Genomic DNA, 22,553 nt, shown 5'->3' on the forward strand with positions numbered 1-22,553 from the left:
GCTTTAACTACAGCTCTGGAAAAATATAATATACAGGGATGTTTAAACCTCCCAAGTGCTGCTGCAAATCTGAGTAATAAACAGTGGAGTTGTAAACAACATGTGGAGGTCATCCAGGCCCTTCTGTAAGTCACAGAGCTCACACATGTGAGTGGAGGTGCTCATACAGCACCAAGCAGAACACAGAAATCACAGCAATAATTATATTTAAAAACAGATGGATGATACAACAATGAAATAAATGTGTTATTTCTGTCCTCTGTATCACTGAGCACAGCCTCTATCAGGGCTCCTCTGTTCCCTTGCAACTCAGTTCTTACCTGCTGCTCTTGCACCTCCAGGTCACCACTTGTGCCCTGGCTCAGTTTTTCTTTCCCAACTCTGGCTAAGAAGCACAGCAGAGCAATTTTTGGAGGGCAAAAAGGATTGGTGTCAGGAAGTGCAATAATTTGGAAAATACCACGCACCTCCTTCTCCTCCTCCTCTTCCTCTTCTTAAAATTCAGATCCTCATTCTTAAAAGTCTTGCTCTTCACGAGACAGGAACTGCTCAGCCTGTGTTCTTGTGCCATACTGTGAGGGTATCATGCTTAGTAATATGTGACATTGATGATAGCCCTTTCTTCTCAAAGGCTGAAACAAAAAAAGTAATTTAGAGGAGGAAAAAAAAAGAGAGAGAAAATGATTAAAAAACAGATGTGGGAATATTCTGTTGTTTTGTTTTTTTTTTTTTCATGCCAACTTAAAATTTTCAGTGTGTTCTTGGGGACATCTTTGTGCATCAGTCAGTTTCCTGTTTCCGGCAAAGTTTTATATTTTTTCCATAATAATAATAATAATCATGCATCCGGCTCCTCACAGCACAAGAGCTTTGTGACTTTCTGTGGCTTCAAGTTCTTTGTGACTTTGCCAGGCTTCAAGTTCTGTTTCTTCAGGCTAAAGTGGGGATTGCATCACCCTGTTCCTGGCTACGTGTGCGTCCCACGTTAATGCTTGTGAGCATCTGCTCTGAAACAGACTGAGAAAAATGCAATAAAATCCTGTTACCAATTGTAGCCTTTATGATATGAGTCCTGCAAAGTGTTTTTGGAGTTGAACCTATTGGCCTTATTCAAGAAATTGTCTTTTACCATTTGCCTTTGAGTATTAATACAGGTGAACCCCTGTGCAAATGTGCTTAATGCCTACTTATTAGTTGAATTTAAACGATTTTGTTGCAATTTTCATTTGTGACTCTTGTCAAAGGTCTTTTCTTCCTCAAAAAGTATGGAAACACCTTTTTAATTCCATGTAAAAGTGGAGAAAAATGATGGGTTTAGTATGTAATTAGTAAGGACTAAATCAGCATTCACACAGTGCCTGTCAGTCTAAAAGGGGTGAAAGACAGAGCTGTGTGACTGGTGTGGGGAGGAAGGAATTGGAGGGAGAGGTTTTAGATGGCTTCTGTACAGTGTGACTGGAAGGCACCTGAGATGAGATATAAACCCAAGATCTGGCCATAGTTTAGAAAAGAAAGGTTAAGGGAAAAGGTTTAAGGAAAATGGAAAGGGTAAAGGGAAAGGAGAAGAGAGGGGAGAGGAGGTGAAGAGATCGTTAAAGGAAGAAGATGGCCAAGTTACACCTCCATGTCTGAAAAAATATCCACCTGCAATGGCTAAAAGATGTGACCTGCCTTTTTTGATGTGGCAGTCAATGCAGTGATCAAAGAATTTTATAATTCCAGTCTGGATTCTTGCTAGATACAGCACTGTATGGGAATGCAATTAGTACAGCTAAAACAAATTATTTCAGGATGTGCTTTTTCAACATCCCTTTGTCTCGTGGGGCCCTTTGCAAAGAGGGAAGTGTGGTCTTAAAATGCACTGGCTCCCCGTTTGTTTTCAAGTGTGACTCAAAACACGGGCTTTAGCTGATAAATTAGATATGGTTTGAAGTCCTTGCTCCTGACAGACTGTATTTCCCTACCAGCCCTCTGGATGGGGGGGGCACTGCTGGCAAGGAATTTGTCTTTAGTCTCTATCTGCCTGATGGTCCATCAGAGCCATGTCTGGACACATGTGAAGGCCTGTCTCTCCACACACAGCTGGCATCAAAATGCTGAGATTCTTTAACTGAGCAGACATAACCAGGCAGCTTTCTGCACTCATTGCACCAGTTTTGCAGACCAATTAATCACTGAGCGTCTGCTAGAGGATTGGTTTTCATCGTTTCTTTCATTAACATAAAAGAAAAAAAAAGATGCTCCTTTGCATGTGAATAACCTCATCAGTAATTTCATCCCACTGCCATTCCCAGCTGTGTCCAGTGCATGGCCACCAAAGGCAGGCACAGCCCCACATCCTTTGGGGCATGGGGACTGCCTCGAGGCCAGCACCCCAAAGGCTCTTCCCCTGAAGAGCAGACCCTCCTTTAGAAGAAAACAAACCTTCCTTGAGAAGAACAATGGAGCTGGCAAAGGATCTGGAGCACAAGTTTTATGAGGAATGGTTGAGGGAAACTGGTGGTGATAACCTGGAGAAAAGGAAGCTCAGGGGAGACCTTATTGCTCTCCACAGACACCTGAAAGGAGGCTGTAGCCAAGTGGGGGTCAGGCTCTGCTCCCAGGTAGCAAGTGACAGGATGAGAAGAAACGGCCTCAAGTTGTACCAGGGGAGGTGCAGTTTTGAGTAGATATTAGGAATAAATCCTCATGGAAAGGGCAGTCAGACATTTGAACGGACTGCTCAGAGAAGTGGTGGAGTCACCATCACTTCAGGTAATTAAAAGATCTGTAGATGTGGTGCTTAGGGACATGGTTTAGTGGCGGCCTTGGCAGTGCTGGGTTAATGGTTGGACTTAATGACATTTAGAGATCTTTTCCAACCTAAACAATTCTGTGATTCTATACCTTTTGTAAAGTGGAGGGCTGCTTGAGTGGCTAATAGATTTTTAAAAGTCATGTGGTCCTTGAGATGAGGGCAGGCAGTTCAGACTTTTAGGACCAACAGATATCACCTTTTGGACCTTCTGATTGTAGAGGAGCCTTGATGATTGTAGGAACAACTGGAATACAAATACATAACTCTTGTAGACCAAACGATTGCTCTCATCCAGGTTTTTGGTTTTGGTTTAGGTTTTTATTTTTAATCAAATTTTGGTTTGAAAAATACATGAAATCCGAGACAAACGTTTGGAGGGTAGGACACAAAAAGACAATCACAGTATGTACAATTCTTACATTCAAATCCTGTGAAGGGGAACCCCAGCTGTTGCACTGAGCTGCTCTGTACCCAGGGTAGCCAAGTACCTGCTGAACTTTGCTGCAGCAGCAGCACAGTCTGGGTGTGGGATGTTATCTCTCTTCCCCGCCACAGGGAAAGGGCCCTTTGTTAAAAAAGTCAAAGGTAACCATCTCCTTTACCTCCGTGGATAACATTTTAAGTTCTATGTTACTCTATTCCCTTCCTTTCTTTCCTTTGAAAGAAAAAGGTGCAACTGTTCCAACTCGAAATGACTTCACGCAAGTCCTTATGAATCACTCCCCCTGTTCGAGGGCTCAGCCAGGAGGGAAGTGTTGCAGTCACTGCTGATCACCAGCCCAGGGGAGTGGTTCTGTCCTCTGAGTGCTTTTTGGCTGTGAAATAGGGTAGTTGCAGTTCTGGCCTGAAATAAAACTTCTGCACTTTGTTTGTATGTAGGATCCTTCCAACCTAAGTTTTACACAGGACCATCTATGCTACCTGAATCAAACATTTCCAGAAATAAACCTATTTAGTTTGCATAGGTGTCAGTTACAATGATTCTGATGAGTTTTTAAATACTTTTCCCCCCCCTCCAAAGATGCTCTTTTAAACTAAGTTACATTGTCACAGTAACAATTTCTTATTGCATGGTTTTAGCTTAAGTATCCAGCTTTCCCCCGATGCTCGCATTTGTGAGCAGTGCTTCATGACAAAAAGAGAAAATACTGAATTCAGCCTTCTAAAGCTTTTTGGCTGATTTAGAAGTGGACTTTGTAGTAATACATCACTTCCTTCTTCTGTGTTGATGTTTTATGGACTTCCATCCCCTTTCTCAATCAGCTTCACCCTTCCGGTGAAGAAATACTATATTTCTTGTGGAAAAAAAATGTTCTTACTGATGGCCCATGATGCTGAAGAGTGAAAACAGAAGCTAAAGTTCCACAGGCTGCAGTTTCTCAAGGTTTCCTTCTTTTATGTTTCACAAAATGGGAGGGCCTTACAACTTCCAGTTTTTGTCTGCTCCTCCTTTTAGCTGTCTCTGAAGGACAGAAGATGAGATCTTAAGCAAAATGTCTCACTAGGGTCAGTTATAATGTGACCCCGTAGTTTTGTGTCTTTTCTCCTGTCATTAAAGCAAACCCACAAATTAAAATGTTCCCACTGGCAGCACTAAAACTGGACTCCAAGAACCAAATGAAAAAGCAGATTTGCCACCTCAGAGTTTTGCTGCCTTTGGTTTTTTGGAACCAAATGTGGGACATAAACACCCAGTGCTCCGTCTGTTTTCAGCTACTGGTGTTTCTGTCACGTGGCTCTGGAACCTACAGGCCTGTTCTGCCCAGTGAGGTCCCCTGGTGAGGAGAACTTCCCAAAGACAAGGTTGGCTTCCCTGGTTACAAGTGCCAAACCCCCAGTGTGACCAGGAGGTGGAGAGAGAGGGAAAACACAGCCGGACATGGTGTTTCAGGAGGGCTTCTGGAGGCAATCTGACTCTGTCCTGGAAAATTGAAAAAGAGAAAGTTGGCATGTAAGTGGTGACTTGACAAAAAGTGTATTTGAAGTTTGTGTGATACATTTTGCATGAGTGCATTGATGGAAGAGTGTTTGTAAAACTGATGTGGATTTTGGCTCATTTTCAAAATTCCCCTTTTGTGTGTGTGCACACCATCCAGAAAAGCCAGTCTCAAGGTACTGTGACAAATAATTTTTTCCCCATCACAGAAAAGGCGCAGAAACTCAGCGACAATGAATGCAACTTAATTTTCTGGATGACTAAGAATTGTTTAAAATCCTGATAGAAAAACAACAACCAGCCAGCTGCCTACGAGGAGGTGTCCCTGCCCAAGGCAGGGGGGTTGGATTCCTTCCAATCCAAACTGTTCTGTGATTCTAGGATGAAAATACATTACTATTCTTCCTTCTCGGGCTCTGAGGTAGACACTGTGATTAAGAGTCCATAAATAAGGGTAAGAAGTGTTAAAAAGTCTAGGCTACAGATGCTTGGGTGGTGGCAGTACCGTGTATCACTATTTGTATGTAACCCACAAGTGGACAAATTACCCTTGGCACAGGTGGTACCTGCAGCCTGTGCTGGGTGTAGTACACCAGTAAAATAATATTTTGAACCCCTGACTTAAAGAGAAGAGAAATTTTTCCTTTAAGTGTTCAGGTCCAAGTCCTTTTCCTGGAAGATCAGGGTGTACATTGTTTTTTATATCAACAGCCTGAGGGCTCTTCCTATCACTGTGGTATCACCTTTCAGTATCTCATTGTAGTTAACTCATCACTAGTCAAGGTGCTTCCCCCTCCTCTTCCTAGAAGAAGTATGTTATAATTAAAGTGTAGAGAGCAAGTAAACATCAGGTAGTCCTCAGTAACACTTTGAAATTAGGATTAGAGCAAGTCTCCTTGCCTCTTGTGCCCTCTTCCATGCCAAGGCCCTTTCATTTTTCCCAGAAAAAATGTTAAACGAGTTTTATTGACCCAGAAGGAGTCTCGCAAGACATGCAGAGTGACAATACAATTCAGCTCTTAAAAATAACTAGAAAAAATAATCCAACAAAAAAGCAGAAATGTAGCCAAAGCAAAACAAATCAATCAAGCCAATCAATGTAGCCAAGTGAAACAAAGCTGGTTTTGTTTTATAGAAAGAAATAATATCTGCTGCTCTGGTTGACTGTGAAGTGTCAATGAGAACTAGTGAAAACCATTTGCATACAATGCCTTTGTTCTCAGCAGGTCATTAAACTTTTCTAAGTCTCTTCCAAAATAACAACTAATAAAACCCAGATTCTCCTCCTCCCTTTCTTAAGAAATTGCTGGGAAAAAAAAAAAAAAGAAAAAAAGAAAAAAGGGAGATGTGGCTGATGGTTTTATTTAAAAGATGTTGACAGTAGGAGATATTTTTTCCCTTTTGCAAAAAATTACATTTAGAGGGTTAGGATTTTGTTCTGTCCTCCTCCCCAAGTCCCTCAAAATCCAGCAGTACAAGAACCATCAGGTGTCAAAAGTGTGTAATTCAGTTTGTACTCCTATAGCAAAATGAAACACTCACCCTTTGTCCCAATACTTTTTTTTCCTCAGTGAAAATACTTTTTCATAGGAAATAGTTTGTAACGAGGGAAAGTTTTCAGGAAGCTTTTGGCTGAGTCAAACATATATACAACTTTAAATACAGCCTACTTAACTTTCGGTTTTCAGGATTTTCCATTGCTATTCATTAAAAAGTTTGACCCTTGATAATTCATTATCGTTTTGTGGGAGGTAACAGTAAGAGATATTACAGCTGTTTGCTTTTATAATGTTGCAATGTGGTGCTGTGCCACTGGAGGTATATAATACCACCTCGAATTTAACTTCATGTTTTTTAAAGACCTTTAAGCCAGTTAGAGTACTTGGATCTTAAAAAAGGATATTTCCTGTAATTCTTCAAGTTGTTTTTTGCTCATGAAGCACAAAACTGTTGTTTTTGTTTTGTTTTGTTTTGTTTTGTTTTTTTCTTCTGTGTGGTCATGAGATAAAACACTGGTACATTTCTCTTCTTAGTTTCTGTTTGAGTTTATTGTGGCCTAATCTGTCTGTAAGGTCATATTGTGGCTGAACTTATCAAGTTAACTGCAATATAATTATTGTTATATGTAAAGGATCATATCTTTCAGCTGCACTAAGATACGAATTGCACCTATTGATTTTATATGACAAGTTGTTACAAGTTTGACACCAATTTAAGATTTTGTAGAGCTAATAAGAATAATTTGGCTTGTAGGAAGGGTTTTAAGGGAGAACTTACTGATGATGGTATGTACAAGCTGGACATCCCTTCTGTATTGTGTTCACTCCAGAAGTGTCTACAAATGACCTTGGTGTAGTTACCTCTCTGTAATGGTTAAACCTACATATGAGCATCTGCACTATATTTCAGAATTACCTTTGGATGAAATCTGCCTTAATTTCCCAGAAGAGCTTATGTGGAGTCATTAATCATCTGTTTTTTGAATATGTATTAGCAAAAGGACCCCTCAAATGTCTTGATCTGGTAGCTCAACTCTACAACTACCTGAAAGGAGGTTGTAGTGAGGTGGGGGTTGGTCTCTTCTGCCATGTCTCAAGTGAAAGGACGAGAGGAAATGGCCTTAAGTTGTGCCAAGGGAGGTTCAGATCAAATGGGAAAAAAATGTCACTGAAAGAGTGATTATACATGGGAAGAGGTTGCCCAGGGAGGTGGCAGAGTCACCATCTCTGGCAGTGTTCAAGAGGAATCTGGATGTGGCACTCAGGGACAGAGTTTAGGGGTGATTATGGTGGTGCTGGGGTGACTGTGGCACTGGATGACCTTGAGTGTCTCTTGCAACCCTGATGATTCTGGGATTCATTCATACCAAGGTAATTTACAAAGCCCTTAACTCCCAGAACAGAGTGCCTTCCATGTTACTTGTGTTTTACTGATTTTTTGGATACCCACACTGTGACTGTAGCTTTATGTGACTGTTGGCACTTCAGGATTCTTCTTCCTGCAGTCTAGGTGTGTCTTAGTGGTGGAGACATTTTTCCCTGTCTGAGACAGCTGTATTTTGCCAGACTTAGTAAGAGAGAACAAGCACTGTAAGTTTATCGGACTTTTTCCATTCAGCAGATTTTACCAATCTTGCAAATTCAAAATAGAGAACTGGATAATCACTCAGACATTTAGTAAATTAAGGAGTGTTGCCTTACCAGAAGGAAAAGGTGTCTCCTCAGTCCTAGGTGGGGCTGGAAAAAAAAACCCCAAGAATCAAAGTTAATTGTTTGACCCTAGAACGGAAAAAGTGTACTGATAATAGATCTAAGGGCCAGTGTTTTGAGTTTTTTTCCTGGGTAAGAATACATTTGTCAAACAAACTGAAAGTTTATATATGATCACAGAATTAAATCAGAGTAAAAGACACCTTACTGCTCCCAAAAATTAGATGATGGAAATATTTTGATTACGCATTTCCAAAACACTGGGTTTTTTCATTTTGAAAACTGCAAAATATTTCACTTTGAAATTTCCTGAACAAAAGCGTTTCACTTTACATTTTAAAAACACTTTTTTTCCTTAGAATAATGTGCATTAAAAGACATTTAAGGATTTATATTACTTGAAAACAATTTTTTTTTTCTATTTTAAGCAGAACTAAATGTATATGGTTGACCATAATGAAAGTTTCCAGCTGGTTTATTCAAATAAGACATAATAAAAAGGTATGATTTGTTTTGACTTATATACCCCTTTTTTTAACTTTCTTTTCCTGCTGGTCAGCTGGTCAAACCCAGTGCCCCATCCTTCTGATGGCCATGCTTTTAGGTAGTTCAAAAGTTATCTCACTGGTTTGGCATTATTCAAGCATGTATTATGGTCTCACTCATTTTCCTAAGGAAGAAAAATAATAATTCTTGTTGCATGTGTCCAGCCTTGTCACCAGATCCAGATCTTCCAGCTGCAAGGGAAAAGGAAACTAGCAACTGGCTGTCTTTTGTCTGCAAGGGTCTATGGCCCGGACTTTGACAGTACAGATCCACAAACAACCAAATGCTTAAATGTGGGGAGACCTCAGAGTTCCTAATGTCCTGCAAAGGGAGGGGGAAGAAGCAGGTGGTTTGCCTTTAGGAGTCCTGCTGCTTCTGTGGATATGCTGTGCTAAACCTTGACAAAGAGGCTTTTTCTTTTCTTTCTCACATATTCTTCCCACAAAAGCAAGGAACGGAATGAAACAGAAAGAACAGAATGAGTGAAAAATTGCTTCAAAGTTTGAAGTCATCCCAGTCAATGGCCATATATGACCAAACTAAAAAAAAGTCTTACCTGAGACGCTGAGTTTAATATTAGATTTCTTTGTTTGATGATCTGCATCCTGTTTGTAGATGCAGGTATACTCAGCATTGTCCTGTAACTGGACGTTGGAGATCTTTAAGGAAAGGTTGCCATGCTTCATCTGGTCCAAAAAAAGACTGGTTCTGCCACGGAAACGTTTGTCCTGGGTCGTCAGTGAATCCTTCCCTTTTTGAAAAAAGTGCACTATCTTCTGGTCGATCTGCCAGTAGAGCATTGACTTGGAAAAGATCAGCTCTCCAGGAGGGGTGGTGGAGCAAGGCAAAACAACAGTTTCTCCAACATATGCACGGCATGTTTCTGGTTGACCTGGAATAAAAACCAGACAACTTCGTCAGTGTGCATGAGACATAGGGACAACATATTTCCTATCATTTGGCTTCATCACATCATTATTGCCACTCTTCCTCCCACTTCTTCTGCTCCCAGCCAGGCAGGAGGTCGTACACACCAGGATTGAGTGCCCAGCCAGCTGTGCAGCAGGACAGATGTTGCTATGTGCAAGTTGCCTTCACTTTGGCAGTGTGGTTTCTGCTTGAACTCATCTCCTTAGCTGGTGATTTTTCTCCCAGCTTCTGGGGATCTTAGTCTTGAGATCAGGTATCTGATTTGACTTTAATAGGTCGGTTCACAAGAGGAAAAGGGGATGCAGGGAAGTGAAGGTGGGCACATATGATTTAAAAAGTTCTGGTTTTGTAGGAAATCTGGCTGAAATAAAAGAATAAATGTGAAAAGTGAGTGCTGGACCAGCAGGAGAAAACTCCTGGATGGGTTTGGTATCCCCCAACTCCCACTGTTTGGCTTTCAGATTGTGACTCCCGACTTGCAAAGAACGTGCTAGAACCCCCTGTCTCCCTTCTCCCGTGACACCTTGCAGGGGGTCTGACAGAACAAGGCTTTTCTCTGCAGATCTGGCTTGTTGTACTCTTGCTTGTACCTGTCCTGTGGTCTCTCATACTCTGGCATTATTCTCCAGTAGCCCAGAAAGAAAGGTCTGTCATATCCACTTTGTCTAAATGACTTTTCCAAGACCTTGGGGAAACTTTGTAGGTTTCCTACACAAGAGGAAGGATGTTACCAGCCTTACCAACCAATTCCAGCCCATGCAAAAGCCAGGATGAGGCTTTTGTTCACCTGCAGGTGAACACACAGGGCCACAGGCAGGGCAGGCATCACTTACACACATTTAATAAATCTGATGCCAATTATTATTATAAATTTTTCCAAGTTATTTGAAAGCATACTAAAACTTGTACAAATGGGTGATTCTGCCTCAATTCCTACCAGACTGTAGTGTTATATTTTTTGGGGGAAGAGGGGGCTATGGAATAAGGTTTCTACATATTTATAAAGCATATACAGCTGGGTATTTTCAGCACAGAATTTTGGCTTAAATTAACTTCTTGACCAAACCTGTTTCATAAAATGATTTTATAAATTAAAATGCAGATGAATTAATTTGGATGGAAAAGTTATCCCCAGCGGGGAGCAGAACAAAAGCAGTGTGAGTCTGTGATTGTGCCAAGAAGAAAAGCTAAAATTCACTGTGAAACAACTCAATCTGTTTTCATGGCCAAAGTTCTATAAAGCATAAGGGGTAAGTAATTAGACTCAATATTGAAATAAATATTCCTGGTTGCAGTGCGGTCATTCCTGTGTTCTAGGCTTGCATCAGCTCTCTGCATGTATTAGGCTAAAAACCAAAGAGAGTCCCAGTTTCCCTTTGAAGCCACTGGCTCATCAGCCAGGGCTCAGCTTGTCACATGCTCAGGCCTCTGTTTCCATATCAATCAGTGTCTGTTTTGAGTCTTTTTTGGTGTCACGATGTGTCCATTCAGGCAGACATAAAAGCAGAAGGAAAACTGTAATGCAGAAAGCTGAATCTCAGAGCCAACTAAGTGTCTTTGATTAAAACTCTGTCACCAAACATCTGCTTTCCTTAGGTTTTCAGATTTTTCAGCTGAAAATCCCAGCCTGGCTTTGCACAACAGTGTAAAGTGTTAGCTGGAAAAAACACATATGCCCAGTGCTATTTCTGCTTGTTGGTGGAAGGAGAATCCCGTTATTGTGTGGAGAGCTCAACCATTTGGCTACACTTTGGCCACAATGACCCCACGCAGCGCTGCAGGCTGGAAAGTGTCCCACTGGAAAAGGACCTGGGGGTGCTGATCCACAGTGGCTGAACATGAGCCAGCAGTGTGCCCAGGTGGCTGAGAAGGCCATTGGCATCCTGGCCTGTACCAGGAATGGTGTGGCCAGCAGGACCAGGGCAGTGATTGTCCACCTGTACTCTGCACTGGTGAGATCACAGCTGGAATCCTGTGTCCAGTTCTGGGCCCCTCAATTCAGGAAAGACACTGAGGGGCCAGAGTGACTCCAGAGAAGGGCAAAGGAGCTGGGGGAGAGTCTGGAGCACAAATCTGATGAGGAGCAGCTGAAGGAGCTCAGGGTGTTTAGCCTGGAGAAAATGAGGCTCAGGGGTGACCTTATTGCTCTCTACAACTCCCTGACAGGAGGGTATAGCCAGTTGGGGGTCAGTCTCTTCTCCCAGGCAACCAGTGATAGGATGAGAGGACACAGCCTTAAGCTGGTCCAGGGAAAGCTTAGGTTGCACATTAGGAAGAAATTCTCCACAGGAAGTGTGGTTAGATATTGGAATGTGCTGCCCATGGAGGTGGTGGAGTCACCATTCCTGAAGGAGTTTAAGGAAAGACTGGCTGTGGCACCGAGTGCCATGGTCTGGTTGACAAGATGGTGTTTGGTCATAGAGGGAGAAAGAACATGGATCCTGTCTCCTGATTGTGGATGCTTCTAAATCTCATACTGGTTTTGGAAGTGTATCTACTTGCTTTTTTTGCTTTTTATTCTTTTTCTGAAGCTGGAGGACAGCAGTACATAGCATATGAACTCAGCATAACCATTCCTTTCCTCTGTACAAACCCTGTAACACTTGGGATGACTCTTGAAACTCCTACCCTGCCCTACACTGCTTTCAGCTGGTAAAACCAGGCCAGCAGGAGCCAAAAAAAGGAGGCACTGCTGAAATTTGCTGGGACAAAAGCAGGTGACTGAAATCTGCTGTAATGAGTTCCTTAATGAGCCTACAGCTGCACAAGGTCTTTTGTAGATGGGGAGAACAGACTTCTGGGTACAAGTCAAATAAGTGTCCTTATGGAAGTCAGTCTTGAGAATAAGAATAAAGTCATGCTGAAGGCTGGTGATGTTGTGTTAATCTTCCCACTGAGGCTGTTGATGTACTGGGGGATGTGGAAGTAGGAGCCTCCTGGCCAGAAGTCTGAAGCAACCGTGCAGTGGAGGTGGTGGCAGCTGGATGAGTAGTAAATGAAGCAGGATGAGAAGTGCTCATCTGACCTACTGGGTAAGCTTTGCATGTAGAAGGTGCAGGTCTCTATGTTGGAACAAATGAATGTTGGCACACAGCTTCCACTTGCAGTTTTAAGACTTGAATGCAAAGTGAGATGAGGGTTTTTTTTTTTAATTATGTGTTTTAAATATTGCCCAAATGTTTAAAACTATCAAGGTGAAGTTGAATGTGCCAATTTAACCAATCTGTGAGATGCCTATGATAGGAAAACACTGCTGCTTCAGCATCCAAAGTGTGGTGCAGGGAAGCTCACAAAGACTGGGGTTTTTTGTTTCTCTCTCCTTTTCTCCCTGAAGGTGACTTATGTTAATAATTTGTTTTTATTAGTTGTATATTGCTTCTACCAGAGGAATCTGGGATGCCAGTAGGTGATCTGGAGTTTATGCCTTGTGGGAAAGAGCCTGGAAGTGGGAAGTGTGTCTGTTGTTAGAGCTGCATTAATATCATCAGAGTGAATTTAAAAAACAAAGTAGTTTAATGGTGGAAGTACTGCGTTAAGCAAAAATGTTCTGATGTTAGAAACAACAGAAAGTTTCTTGTGTTTCTGAGTCCTTAAGAGCTCAAATCAAAATGTGTTACTCTGATATAGCAGTGTTGTGCAATTCCTTATAGGTTTAAATCTTGCCTGCGTGAAAAAGTATTTTGAGGAGGGTAGAAGGCTGTTTGCAATCACAGTTTCTTGCTCAGAAACACTGAACTTGAATTCCCTTGCTTTTTGGGGGAGGTGGGAATGGCAAGGAAGGAGTTAAAGGGCAGTCACTTAAGTAGTGTTTTCAGGTGCACTTGGCTGCCAAAGGATCACATCTTGAGTGGTAATAGAGTTTTCACACTTCTCTGTGGAGACTCCTGAGAGGTTTTGCTAAAAAGGTCAGTTGTGCTTCCAGAAGAGAGGGGTAGACTCCTTCCAGGTGAAGTGTAACCTCCTCAACCACTGCAGCATCTGGTAAGTGTGAGGCACTTCTGAGCAAACAGGAGTCTTGACCACACACAGAACTCTTACTACTGCTGAATTTAAACCTCAGATAAGGAAATGGCAGGGAGTTAACCCTGCACCTTATATAAAACTCTCGCCCCAGCACATACTAGTGTGTCTCTTTCTTAGGGAAGATTATATCTATTCCTCATAATGTCAGAAACCCAACTCTGCCAGAACTTGGCAGAGCATGTCCGAAGATTTAGGGAGAGTTTGCTGCTGGGCTCCAGACCTTTTGCTTACCTGGTTATACCTGTAGAGAGCTTGGTATCTTATTGAGTTTAAATACAAAACCAGATACAAGGCAGTTGGGGGCTGTAAAGGACGAGATTTCAAGTCATGCTTAATATTATGAAAATGGTAGAGTATTTTTAAGGACATGGCAGGATAAACTTAAGGTGTTCCAGACCCACAAACTTTTACCTATAAACTTGGAAACCACTTCTTTTGGGTACAGAGATTTATCTGAAGGTTATGACCTATACTTGCAAACCTTGGACTGTGATGAAATATATGCAAAGCAATGCATGCATTTGTTTTGTTTTGCTCCAAGATTCTGTTGGCAGTTTGTGTATTCGCATATAAATACTTCTGCAAATTCCTAGGTGGGTATTATAATTTATTTACCTCTGGGTAGAGACACAATCAGTAAGCAGGCAACAATCCAGAGTGCAGTCTCCCTAATGAGAAAGAGAGAAAGGTCAAATGCTTTGTTAGAATGCTAGAGCAGAGATCAAAGACCTTTTCTCTGGTGTAATTTATCCTGCCTTTCCCAACTCCTTCATCTGTTAAGATAATTTGGATATGAAGGTGAATGGATTAGAAACTCTGCCTTATTTTGTCATCTAGTCTTGGTGTGGGTTTTATCTCCTTCCTGAGGTTTCTCAGTGGTTGTAATGGGATGAGGCTTCAGTTGCAAACACCAGACCCCTGGTTTGCATTCTCATGTCGACAAAGTTAATTGCACATAGTCACAGTTTGCTCTTGAGATTATTTTCTGTTGGCAATTAAATGAAATTTCTTTGCTCCCAAACTCCAGCTGTTTTGCAGCACAAAATAAAGCATAACTTACCAGTTCATTTTTGTGCCTTCCCAGCCCTTGGGAATCCGTCCCCGTTGGGAGCTTCACCAGACCAGCTTCACAGCTGCTAGTTGTGTCTGTAAAAGAGTGAAAGGCTCTTAATTTTTGTTGTTATAAGCATTTCTTATAAGAGAAAAACAGGTATTTTACTTGTACTTCATTTGCTGTGGTTCAGCCTGCTTTCTCTCACTCTGTGCATGTAAAACACGGTGTATTATTACATACACTGTGTATATAATGTGTATACATTATGTACACCCTGTGTATATACACTGTCTGTGTATCTGCATTCTAAATACGCTCTTGCAATACAAAAGGTATATTTTCTTGAGCAGGACGGATGTGAGTCACAAGCCATGCACTGACTAGCCTGGAGCTTTTAACCCAGTGAAGGGACTCTGGTTCTACAGCCAGCTGAGATCAAAGAAGGTGGTGAAAGCTGATGGGTGTTGTATTTATCCAACAAACTATCAAATACCACTTGTCCTAGTTAGAACAGCTGGGACCAGTTCATCACTGGATGGGTGTAACCCAAAACTGTGTATTCTATAGCCTTCCATGCCATTGCCCAGAAATTGTTATCAATGAACCATTTACACCCTCTACCCATAGAGCCTGACTCCTCAGGCTATGGACTAGGTGTTAAGAGGCCTGCAAGATAGGAGGGTGCCTCCCTGTCCTCACACTCTTTTGTGGAACTCCCCGCCCTGAGGGAAGTACTGAGCATTCCTGCCTGAACTGGAGAACATATAATCTTGGAGTCTTGGAACATTTTTAACCACTCGTGGGATCCAGAGGAAGACTGCAGACCATCACTCTCAACCAGACTGCAACCATCACTCTCGACTGGACTCCGATCACCACTCTTGACCAGACTGCACCAGCACTCTCACCAACAGGTTTTCCCCTCTCCTTTTCCTTTGGACTCAGGGGGCCCGACAAACACCACTCTGTTCATGCCCCAGGGTGCTGGGTTATACATTTGGGTTTTGTGGGTTAAAACCAATTGTTTGTATGTGTTTTATACTTATTGTATTATTTTATTAAATTGTTATTCTGATTTATAATCTCTCTTTTGAGTTGAGTTCATTTCCCCTGCTGGTTTACCTTTAAACCAGTACACCACTGAAGCTGCATATCTACCAGCAAAAATAATAAGCCTATAAAGAAAATGTTGCTTAAAAGAGCTTCTTTGAGGGAGCTTTAAACAGGTACTGTCTCAGGAAAAAATTCAAAATGGAATATACATGGAAGCAGAGGGAAGAATGTGGGTTTTGGACTTTCTCTTGCCATCCTCATAGCATATCATAGCTTAAGGAGTACAGATATCTGAGTGACTGTTCCTCCATGTGTGCTCCAGGATAATGCTGGTGGTGGAAGAAGTGTTTTAGCCAAGGTCCTCTTCTCACAGAGAAAGCTCTGTATGGGGAAGGTGCTGGAACTGTTCTCCTGCCTGTTGCTCCTGGTGCAAAGGGGTTTCCTGGGATAAGCAAGACCCAAGACCTGGATTTTTGTGTTCCTCCCTCTCTCGTTGTGGCCAAGCTCTGCTTATGCTTCATTTAGCAGCCTCTTTCTGATAGTCAGTACAAACCATCTGCCATCTTTGGCTTCTTTGACATTAAAACCAGTGTGTCATCTGTGTTTTTTAGGAACTCCTGTGGTTGCCTCTCTCTTCCTTAGAGGAGGTTGTTTCAAGCAAGGATAAAAATTTAGGGAAAGTGAGCTTATTCCATATGTGTTTCCTTCCTGCCTACCTTCTGCAAATGGAATTCAGGCACTGATGACCACTTTTATCACAGAATCATAGAATCATTTAGGTTGGAAAAGACCCCTAAGATTGAGTCCAAACTTTGACCAATTACCACCTTATCAAAAACCCTTTCTGGGAAGAAATACCTCCTGAAGAAGTCTGAACTCCTAAAAGTGATGTCTTCTGAAGGGTCAGTCCTTTTCTACCTGTTTTGATTCTGAGTTGAGAAAAACATGAAGGTGGTTGCTCCAGCACAGCTGGTTGGTTTGTGTCACTGGTGTTGGCTGATTTACTCCCACAGAGTCCCTGTGGGGTTTTGGGTTCTCACAAATGCTTGTTCAAAAGTTTTGGATTGGGGGGCAAGTGGGATCAGAGTTGAAATACCAAATTGCGTGTGAATGTTGAGCTCTCTTGCCATCCACGTGCTGTTGTTACTTCCCTGCTGACATTTAAAATTGTGCATAAAGAAAGGTCTTGCTTTAGGAAGCAGTGTCTAACCACAGGAACGCTTCCAATGGGTCTAGCTGGAGGACCTGACCCTTAATTTTGGTTAATTCAGTGCTGTTTAGTTGAAATAACATTTCTTTCTGGTTTGAGCAGACTCTGCTTGGAACAAAAGTGTTTACACTGAGCCCACAGAAGGATTGCCCTTGGTACCGTAAAGGGGAGATCTATTCCTGTCTGTTCAGGTGGTGTAAGATGTTTCATGCACCACGTGAATTAGAATTTTAAACAGTTTCTATTATTTCAACTTTTTTCCTTTAAGTGCTAGTTTAGGAGTTTAGGAAACTAGCAATTTTTTTTTGTAATTTTTTTTTAATTTAAATGGTGACCCATTTACTGTTCATTTTAATCAGACAGAGGAATTATTTAAGACTTTTTCAGAGATTAAAATAATTAACTGAGTAAGGCTTTGTGATGAATAATCACTTCCTGAAGAATAAAAATGCTAATTAATAACTATTTAACACACTAACCCACATGAAATTATTAATGCATTAATGTAATTAAAGCATATGGTTAAATTGTAAAGTATATGATTAAATTGTAGAACTATGATCTTCTTGCAAATCTGTCATCCTGCTTCTGTGTCATATGTGTAAGGCCATTTATTGAGCAGGTTAGCTCAACCTGCAATAAAATTAAATTAATCAAGTGGGGCAAGTGATCAAATGCTCCCAGTGCCTGTAGAATAGCAGGGCTTTGTGTCCTGAAGCAAATTGATTCAAGTTATCTCTTTCCAATGCAGGAGAGATGGGGTAGAGAAAGGGTCTAAATGCTATTGTTGAATGCTATTCACTGGAAAGAGTGATCAGTTTGGGATAGAGATCAGAAAGCACCTGAGAATTGAAAATCTAGAGAAGGACTGAGAAGGTTTTATGGTCTTGATGGGGTGAAGCAGGGGGCTGGGCTGGGCAGGGGATGCTGAGCACAGTGGAGTTCCCTCTGTGTGGTGATCACAAAGTGTGCTGCTGGTCTAAAGGCTGTTGTGAACTAAGTGGGCACAACAATTTGTATGTTCTATGGAAGGAACTGATCTGCTTGCCAGCTCTTCCACTTCGTTTGTCAACATTCAGCACTGGCTGAGTAATGTGGGTAATGCAGCTGGGCACTGAATGAATGGTGATACACCTGAGGGAGAAAGCACTAATAATTCTGAGAGGATTAGCCAAAAATCACTTAGCAGAGGAATGAAGGCTGCTGCCAAGATGAAAACTTCTCGTTATGCAGCTGGTAGCTTAGTCACTGGTAGTTGCTCCGAGTATGAGTTTTTCTTTTTGCCTCCCTCTCTTGTATGCCTGCAGCTTTTGTAAACAAATTCATGCAGACTGACTGTCGTTACTGATGCTTGTAGGAGGATGGGGGAGGCACCTTTTTCCATGACTTAGTGAAGTCCTGAGTGCACCCTGAGCAAAGAAATGTCACTTTACTTTTCCTTACCCCTGTGAAGGCAACTTTCGGTCATTTCTTTAAATGCCCTCCACTTGTGCAACCACACAGTCCCTATTTTACCTTTAGGTAAAACCAATTAGCTAATAGAAAGCTAATGAATAAGCTTGCAAGCGGAAATTACAGTCTGGTTTCTTAGAGAAAGTTTTTATGGTGTGACAGTCTGGTACCGAAACTGGGTGATTACTTCTGTTCTTATCTGAAAGCAACTTGTAAACAACATGAATCATTTACAGACCTGTCCTGTAATTAGTTCAAGAAGAGGTATTTAAGAGATCTTGGAGGGGGATACATGCTGATATATACTAAAAAATGACAGTGGCTTTCTCTTTTAGGGTTTTAGGTTTTGAAATTACCCTAATTTGAAAGCGGTCTTCTGGAAATCTGTGGGCAGTGGCAGGGAGTGTTTCTGTAGCTAACCACTGTGTGATCCACCTGTGTGGCTCAAGGCAGTGGGAAGAAGTGCTCTCTGCTTCCTTGGGGGACTGCCTGGAGCTTCAGGCTGCAACATGTACCGTGGTGACAGCTGAATCCTGGATTGGGATCCTCATCTTCAGCTGCACTGGTGTGGGTGGCTGGCCTGGTTTTCATGTGTGTTTGTTTGTTTGTTTTAGCGAAGTTTATAGCTGTTGTAGTTCTCTGAACTTGGCCTTATCTGCTGTGCACTGGAGTTCTGTGTACTCTGTCCCTGCTCCCTCTCTTCCCTGCCCCGTGCTCCAGTCACATCACCCCTGCTGTGGAGGTGGTGGGTGGGGTGCTGCCTTCGGGCTTGCTGCGTTTCCCCGTGCAGCTGGAATTTCCCATTGCCTGTTTTCTGGGGACTGGAAGATTATTAAATTCATATCTAATCTGAAAAATTCTTCCTTTTCAAGGACAACAATTGAATGAGTGATGGTGCATGACTTGCTCCCAGTGGAAAGCTGTAGAATCATGGAGTCTTTAAGGCTGGGAAAAACCTTCAAGATCATCAAGTCTGACTGTCAGCCCAGCACCACCATCATCTTCACCCCCTAAACCATGTCCTCAAGTGCCATGTCTACATGTTTTTTGAACACTTCCAGAGACAGTGATTCCACCACTTCCCTGGACAGCCTCTTCCAGTGCTTTACAACCCTTTCTGTGAGGTTTTTTTTTTCCTAATAGCTAATCTAAACCTCCCCTGGCAAAACTGGAGGCCATCTCCTCTTGTCCTGTCACTTGTTACCTGGGAGAAGAGGCCAATCCCCCCCTTGCTACAATCTCCTTTCAGGTAAGAGAAAGAGAGACCAATGAGGTCTCTCTGATCTTCCTTTTCTCCAGGCTGAGTTCCTCCAGCTGCTCCTCATCAGACTTGTGCTCCAGACCCTTCATCACTCCATTGCCCTTTGTTTGCCTCACTGTACCATGTACAGGTGCTGCAGCAGGAACTTACACACCCTACTCTGGCTTTTAATAAACAGTTTTGGTAAGGAGGAATTTATCCCAATGTATAGAAATAAAACATATGGGAGAAACAGAAATTACAGTTTATAATGGATCAGTTTCCAGGATTCAAACATAAACATCTCTCTGAAGGTTTGAAGGAAAATAGCAAAACTCTAGATGTGTCTGGCCAAAAAGGGGCTGTGTGTGACCTAGCACACCTGGTAAACTGGAAGGCTCAGGAAACTAGACTTGGTTTCAGAATAACCTTTCTAAATAAGTCTCAGACTAAACTGCAGTAGTTTGTGGCTTTGTAAAATGGGAAGGGTTTTGTGGCTCGGGGGACTGATGCTAAATGTGGCACGTTTCATTTCAAGTTTCAGAGGGAAGGAAGCACGCTCTTGGTATGCAAGTGAGCAGAATTCAACACTGGGCAAATGATACCACAGCCTTTTGGGTGTTCAGTGGTTTCATGTTAAGTCTGGTCTGATTGAATTCTCAGGCAGTCAAGATCCATGGCAATCCAACTTCCAGCTGCCATTTCTGAGAAATTTTGTATTTGTTCTCTGCTTAATTCCCCTTGGGCAAAGGTCAGTCCAAGGCCTAGAAGGATGTCTGCACACAGATCCCAGAGGGACACTGTCACTGTTGCCTGTGGGGTCAGTGTTAGGCAGTTTTGCATGACATCTGTGTGTAATTTTCAGTAGTGGGCTCCCATCCCATTGTCTTAAAACGTGCTTTATTCTCTGTGTGAGACAACTTTTGTGCTAGATTGAGCAGTTAGCTTTCCAAGAGAACACTGCTGCTGTATGGCAGGGCACTGCCTTTCGCTTGCGTTCTTCCTGTTGGAAAGACTCTTGGCACGGGGAGGAATTTCTCACCTCTAAAACCCCAGCAAGTGTTCCCAGCCCCACCTATCCCTGTCTTGCACATCCTAAGGCCTCCTGGTTTTGAGTGCTGAATGCCTGAGTGTCTGGGTGACAGCTCAGGAAGCACAGCTTCGGCAGCATATGGTGTGTCCCACCCTCTACCTGGTCTTGTGCTCGTGGGTGAGACTTATTCCCTGTGACTAGTGGTGTGCAGGGGGTCTCATGCCCTTCTGTGAAACTTCTAGAATGAAACCAAAATGTCATTGTTCCTTTTTGCAAAGCCTTTCTGACAGCTCCCCCCAAAGTTCCTCTTTTTCTCAATTCCTTTTTGTTCTTCTGAGAGTTTCCACTGCTTTTCTTCTGCCAGTTCCAACAAAATGTTTTTTTTGCTTTTGATGAATATTTTTCTCAAGAATAAAGATTTTTTTCTTTCAAGAGAAGAGGCATAGTTGTGTGGGGGTTTTGCTTTTTAGAAAACTGTAGCCTTAAGGAAGCAGCTCCCAAGTGACAATGCAGAAAGAAACAAGGGTTCCTTCACCTAAATCCATGTTGTGTATTTTTTCTGATTTTGGAGGCAGTTCCTATCTGAACATTTGCTTCTAGAACTCTCTGGATGATGGCTTGTTTGACCTCTGAAGGTAGAGATACTGTAGAGTAAAATATTCACATGGATATCAGGACTTTAATTTTTCATTCTTCACCCTGGGCTTTCTTTTTCTTCTGGCACCTGTTAAAACTAACCCTTAAATCAGTGGTACTACCCAATTCTGGAGCACTCGACAACCAAACAATCTAGCTGATGCTTGGATTCAATCACATGAGGAGTCCTGGAGGCATTAAGTTAACTGATGTCAGTAAAAATGTTTGGATTAATACAACACTGATACTGATATTTCTAAAGTGGATGATCTGAAGCTAGTTATGAAAATGAGACATGGTTTTGAAGGGAGAGATGATCCAGTTTGGGGTACTAGTACCACTTGGGAGTAGAGAGCTCAACTTTTGTCAAAAGGTGTGCCTACTTATTGCCATAATCTCCAGTAACCTTACTGAGTCCTCTTACTGCCTTTGTGTGTGAGCTTCTTGCTAGACATAAACTAAGGAGAAACTCTTGTAGGCTCTGTTGGAGTAGGAGAGAAGATGGGTGAAATAAAGTTACCTCATTGCCATTCCTCTGGCCCTCTCAGGTATCTACACATTAGTTATTTTTTTTCTTTAGCCAGTGTGTCAAGTGATATGAATCCCTGAGTATAGCTTCTCATAAACCAGATACAGGCACGATGAACACAAATGGATTGAAATATATGGGGAGTTTTTGCACAGTATGGGTGTGGCAGGTATTTCTCCACGCATTTCTCTGTGTTGTGGCCTTTCCCTCCCACAGTAGTTATTAATTGCCTTAAAAGGTTTTGTGCTATCTGGATTAGAGATTCCCTATGTGAAATGATTCTTTCTCATTGAAGATGAGGATGACAGCCTAATTCTGTTGTTAGTCTGTTACTTGTAGGAACCTCCCTGCACCAGAATGTCTCCACCTAGTTTAAATTTCTGCAAATAGTTTGCAGCTTCATCATTCAATGGGCAAAGCTCCTTAACTTGCATCTACAGTTGACATCTCATGATTATTTGAGCTCTTCCTTTGTCACTAAGCTCCCACAGAGGGACAAGGACTCCCTGGCACATGCACAGCTAGACATGTACAAGGCTGGTTCAGGCTTCTTGGAAAAACAGAGTAAAGAGGGTATTGCTGGTAGAAACCACGGAAAGGACTGAGCAGGGCTAGTGGCTGCCAGAGAGGTGACACAGGGTGGTCTCTCTCGCTACAGAGGGATGAGCATTGAAGGAGCTGAGCTGCCTCTTGCTTCCCAGCTCCAGCCCTCTGAGATTTAAGTGAGATTATGTTTCGCCTGCATCTCAAGCTGGGCCTGCTGTCCTGCAAATGCTGAAGCAGGAGTGTTTTCTGACCTCAGCTCTCTGCCTAGCACCTAGGGTATCTCAGCAGCCTTAACTTCTTCCACTGCCTACAGCTCATAAGTCTCTAAAAGCTCATTAATGTGATTCTTTTTATCTCTG

The 22,553-nt window shown here is 42.2% G+C and overlaps 1 protein-coding gene across 2 annotated transcripts in view; it reads right to left on the reverse strand.

Moving 5' to 3' along the window:
• Positions 1-3,112: 3,112 nt before the first annotated feature.
• Positions 3,113-22,553, reverse strand: part of LOC116783152 (V-set domain-containing T-cell activation inhibitor 1-like) — a 31,346-nt gene continuing 11,905 nt past the window's right edge. Inside the window, exons 2-6 of one of the 2 annotated variants that reach the window (XM_032680472.1) lie at positions 14,502-14,587; positions 14,057-14,109; positions 9,045-9,380; positions 7,934-7,969; positions 3,113-4,718 (exon numbers count right to left, since the gene is read on the reverse strand). In XM_032680472.1, the coding sequence (XP_032536363.1) occupies positions 4,615-4,718; positions 7,934-7,969; positions 9,045-9,380; positions 14,057-14,109; positions 14,502-14,509 (537 nt within the window). In that variant the 5' untranslated portion in view covers positions 14,510-14,587 and the 3' untranslated portion in view covers positions 3,113-4,614. The remainder of the gene's footprint in view (positions 4,719-7,933; positions 7,970-9,044; positions 9,381-14,056; positions 14,110-14,501; positions 14,588-22,553) is intronic. The other variant, XM_032680473.1, reaches the window with a different exon arrangement.

Source organism: Chiroxiphia lanceolata, chromosome 2 (genome assembly GCF_009829145.1).
Source record: "Chiroxiphia lanceolata isolate bChiLan1 chromosome 2, bChiLan1.pri, whole genome shotgun sequence".
NCBI classification, from domain to species: domain Eukaryota; kingdom Metazoa; phylum Chordata; class Aves; order Passeriformes; family Pipridae; genus Chiroxiphia; species Chiroxiphia lanceolata.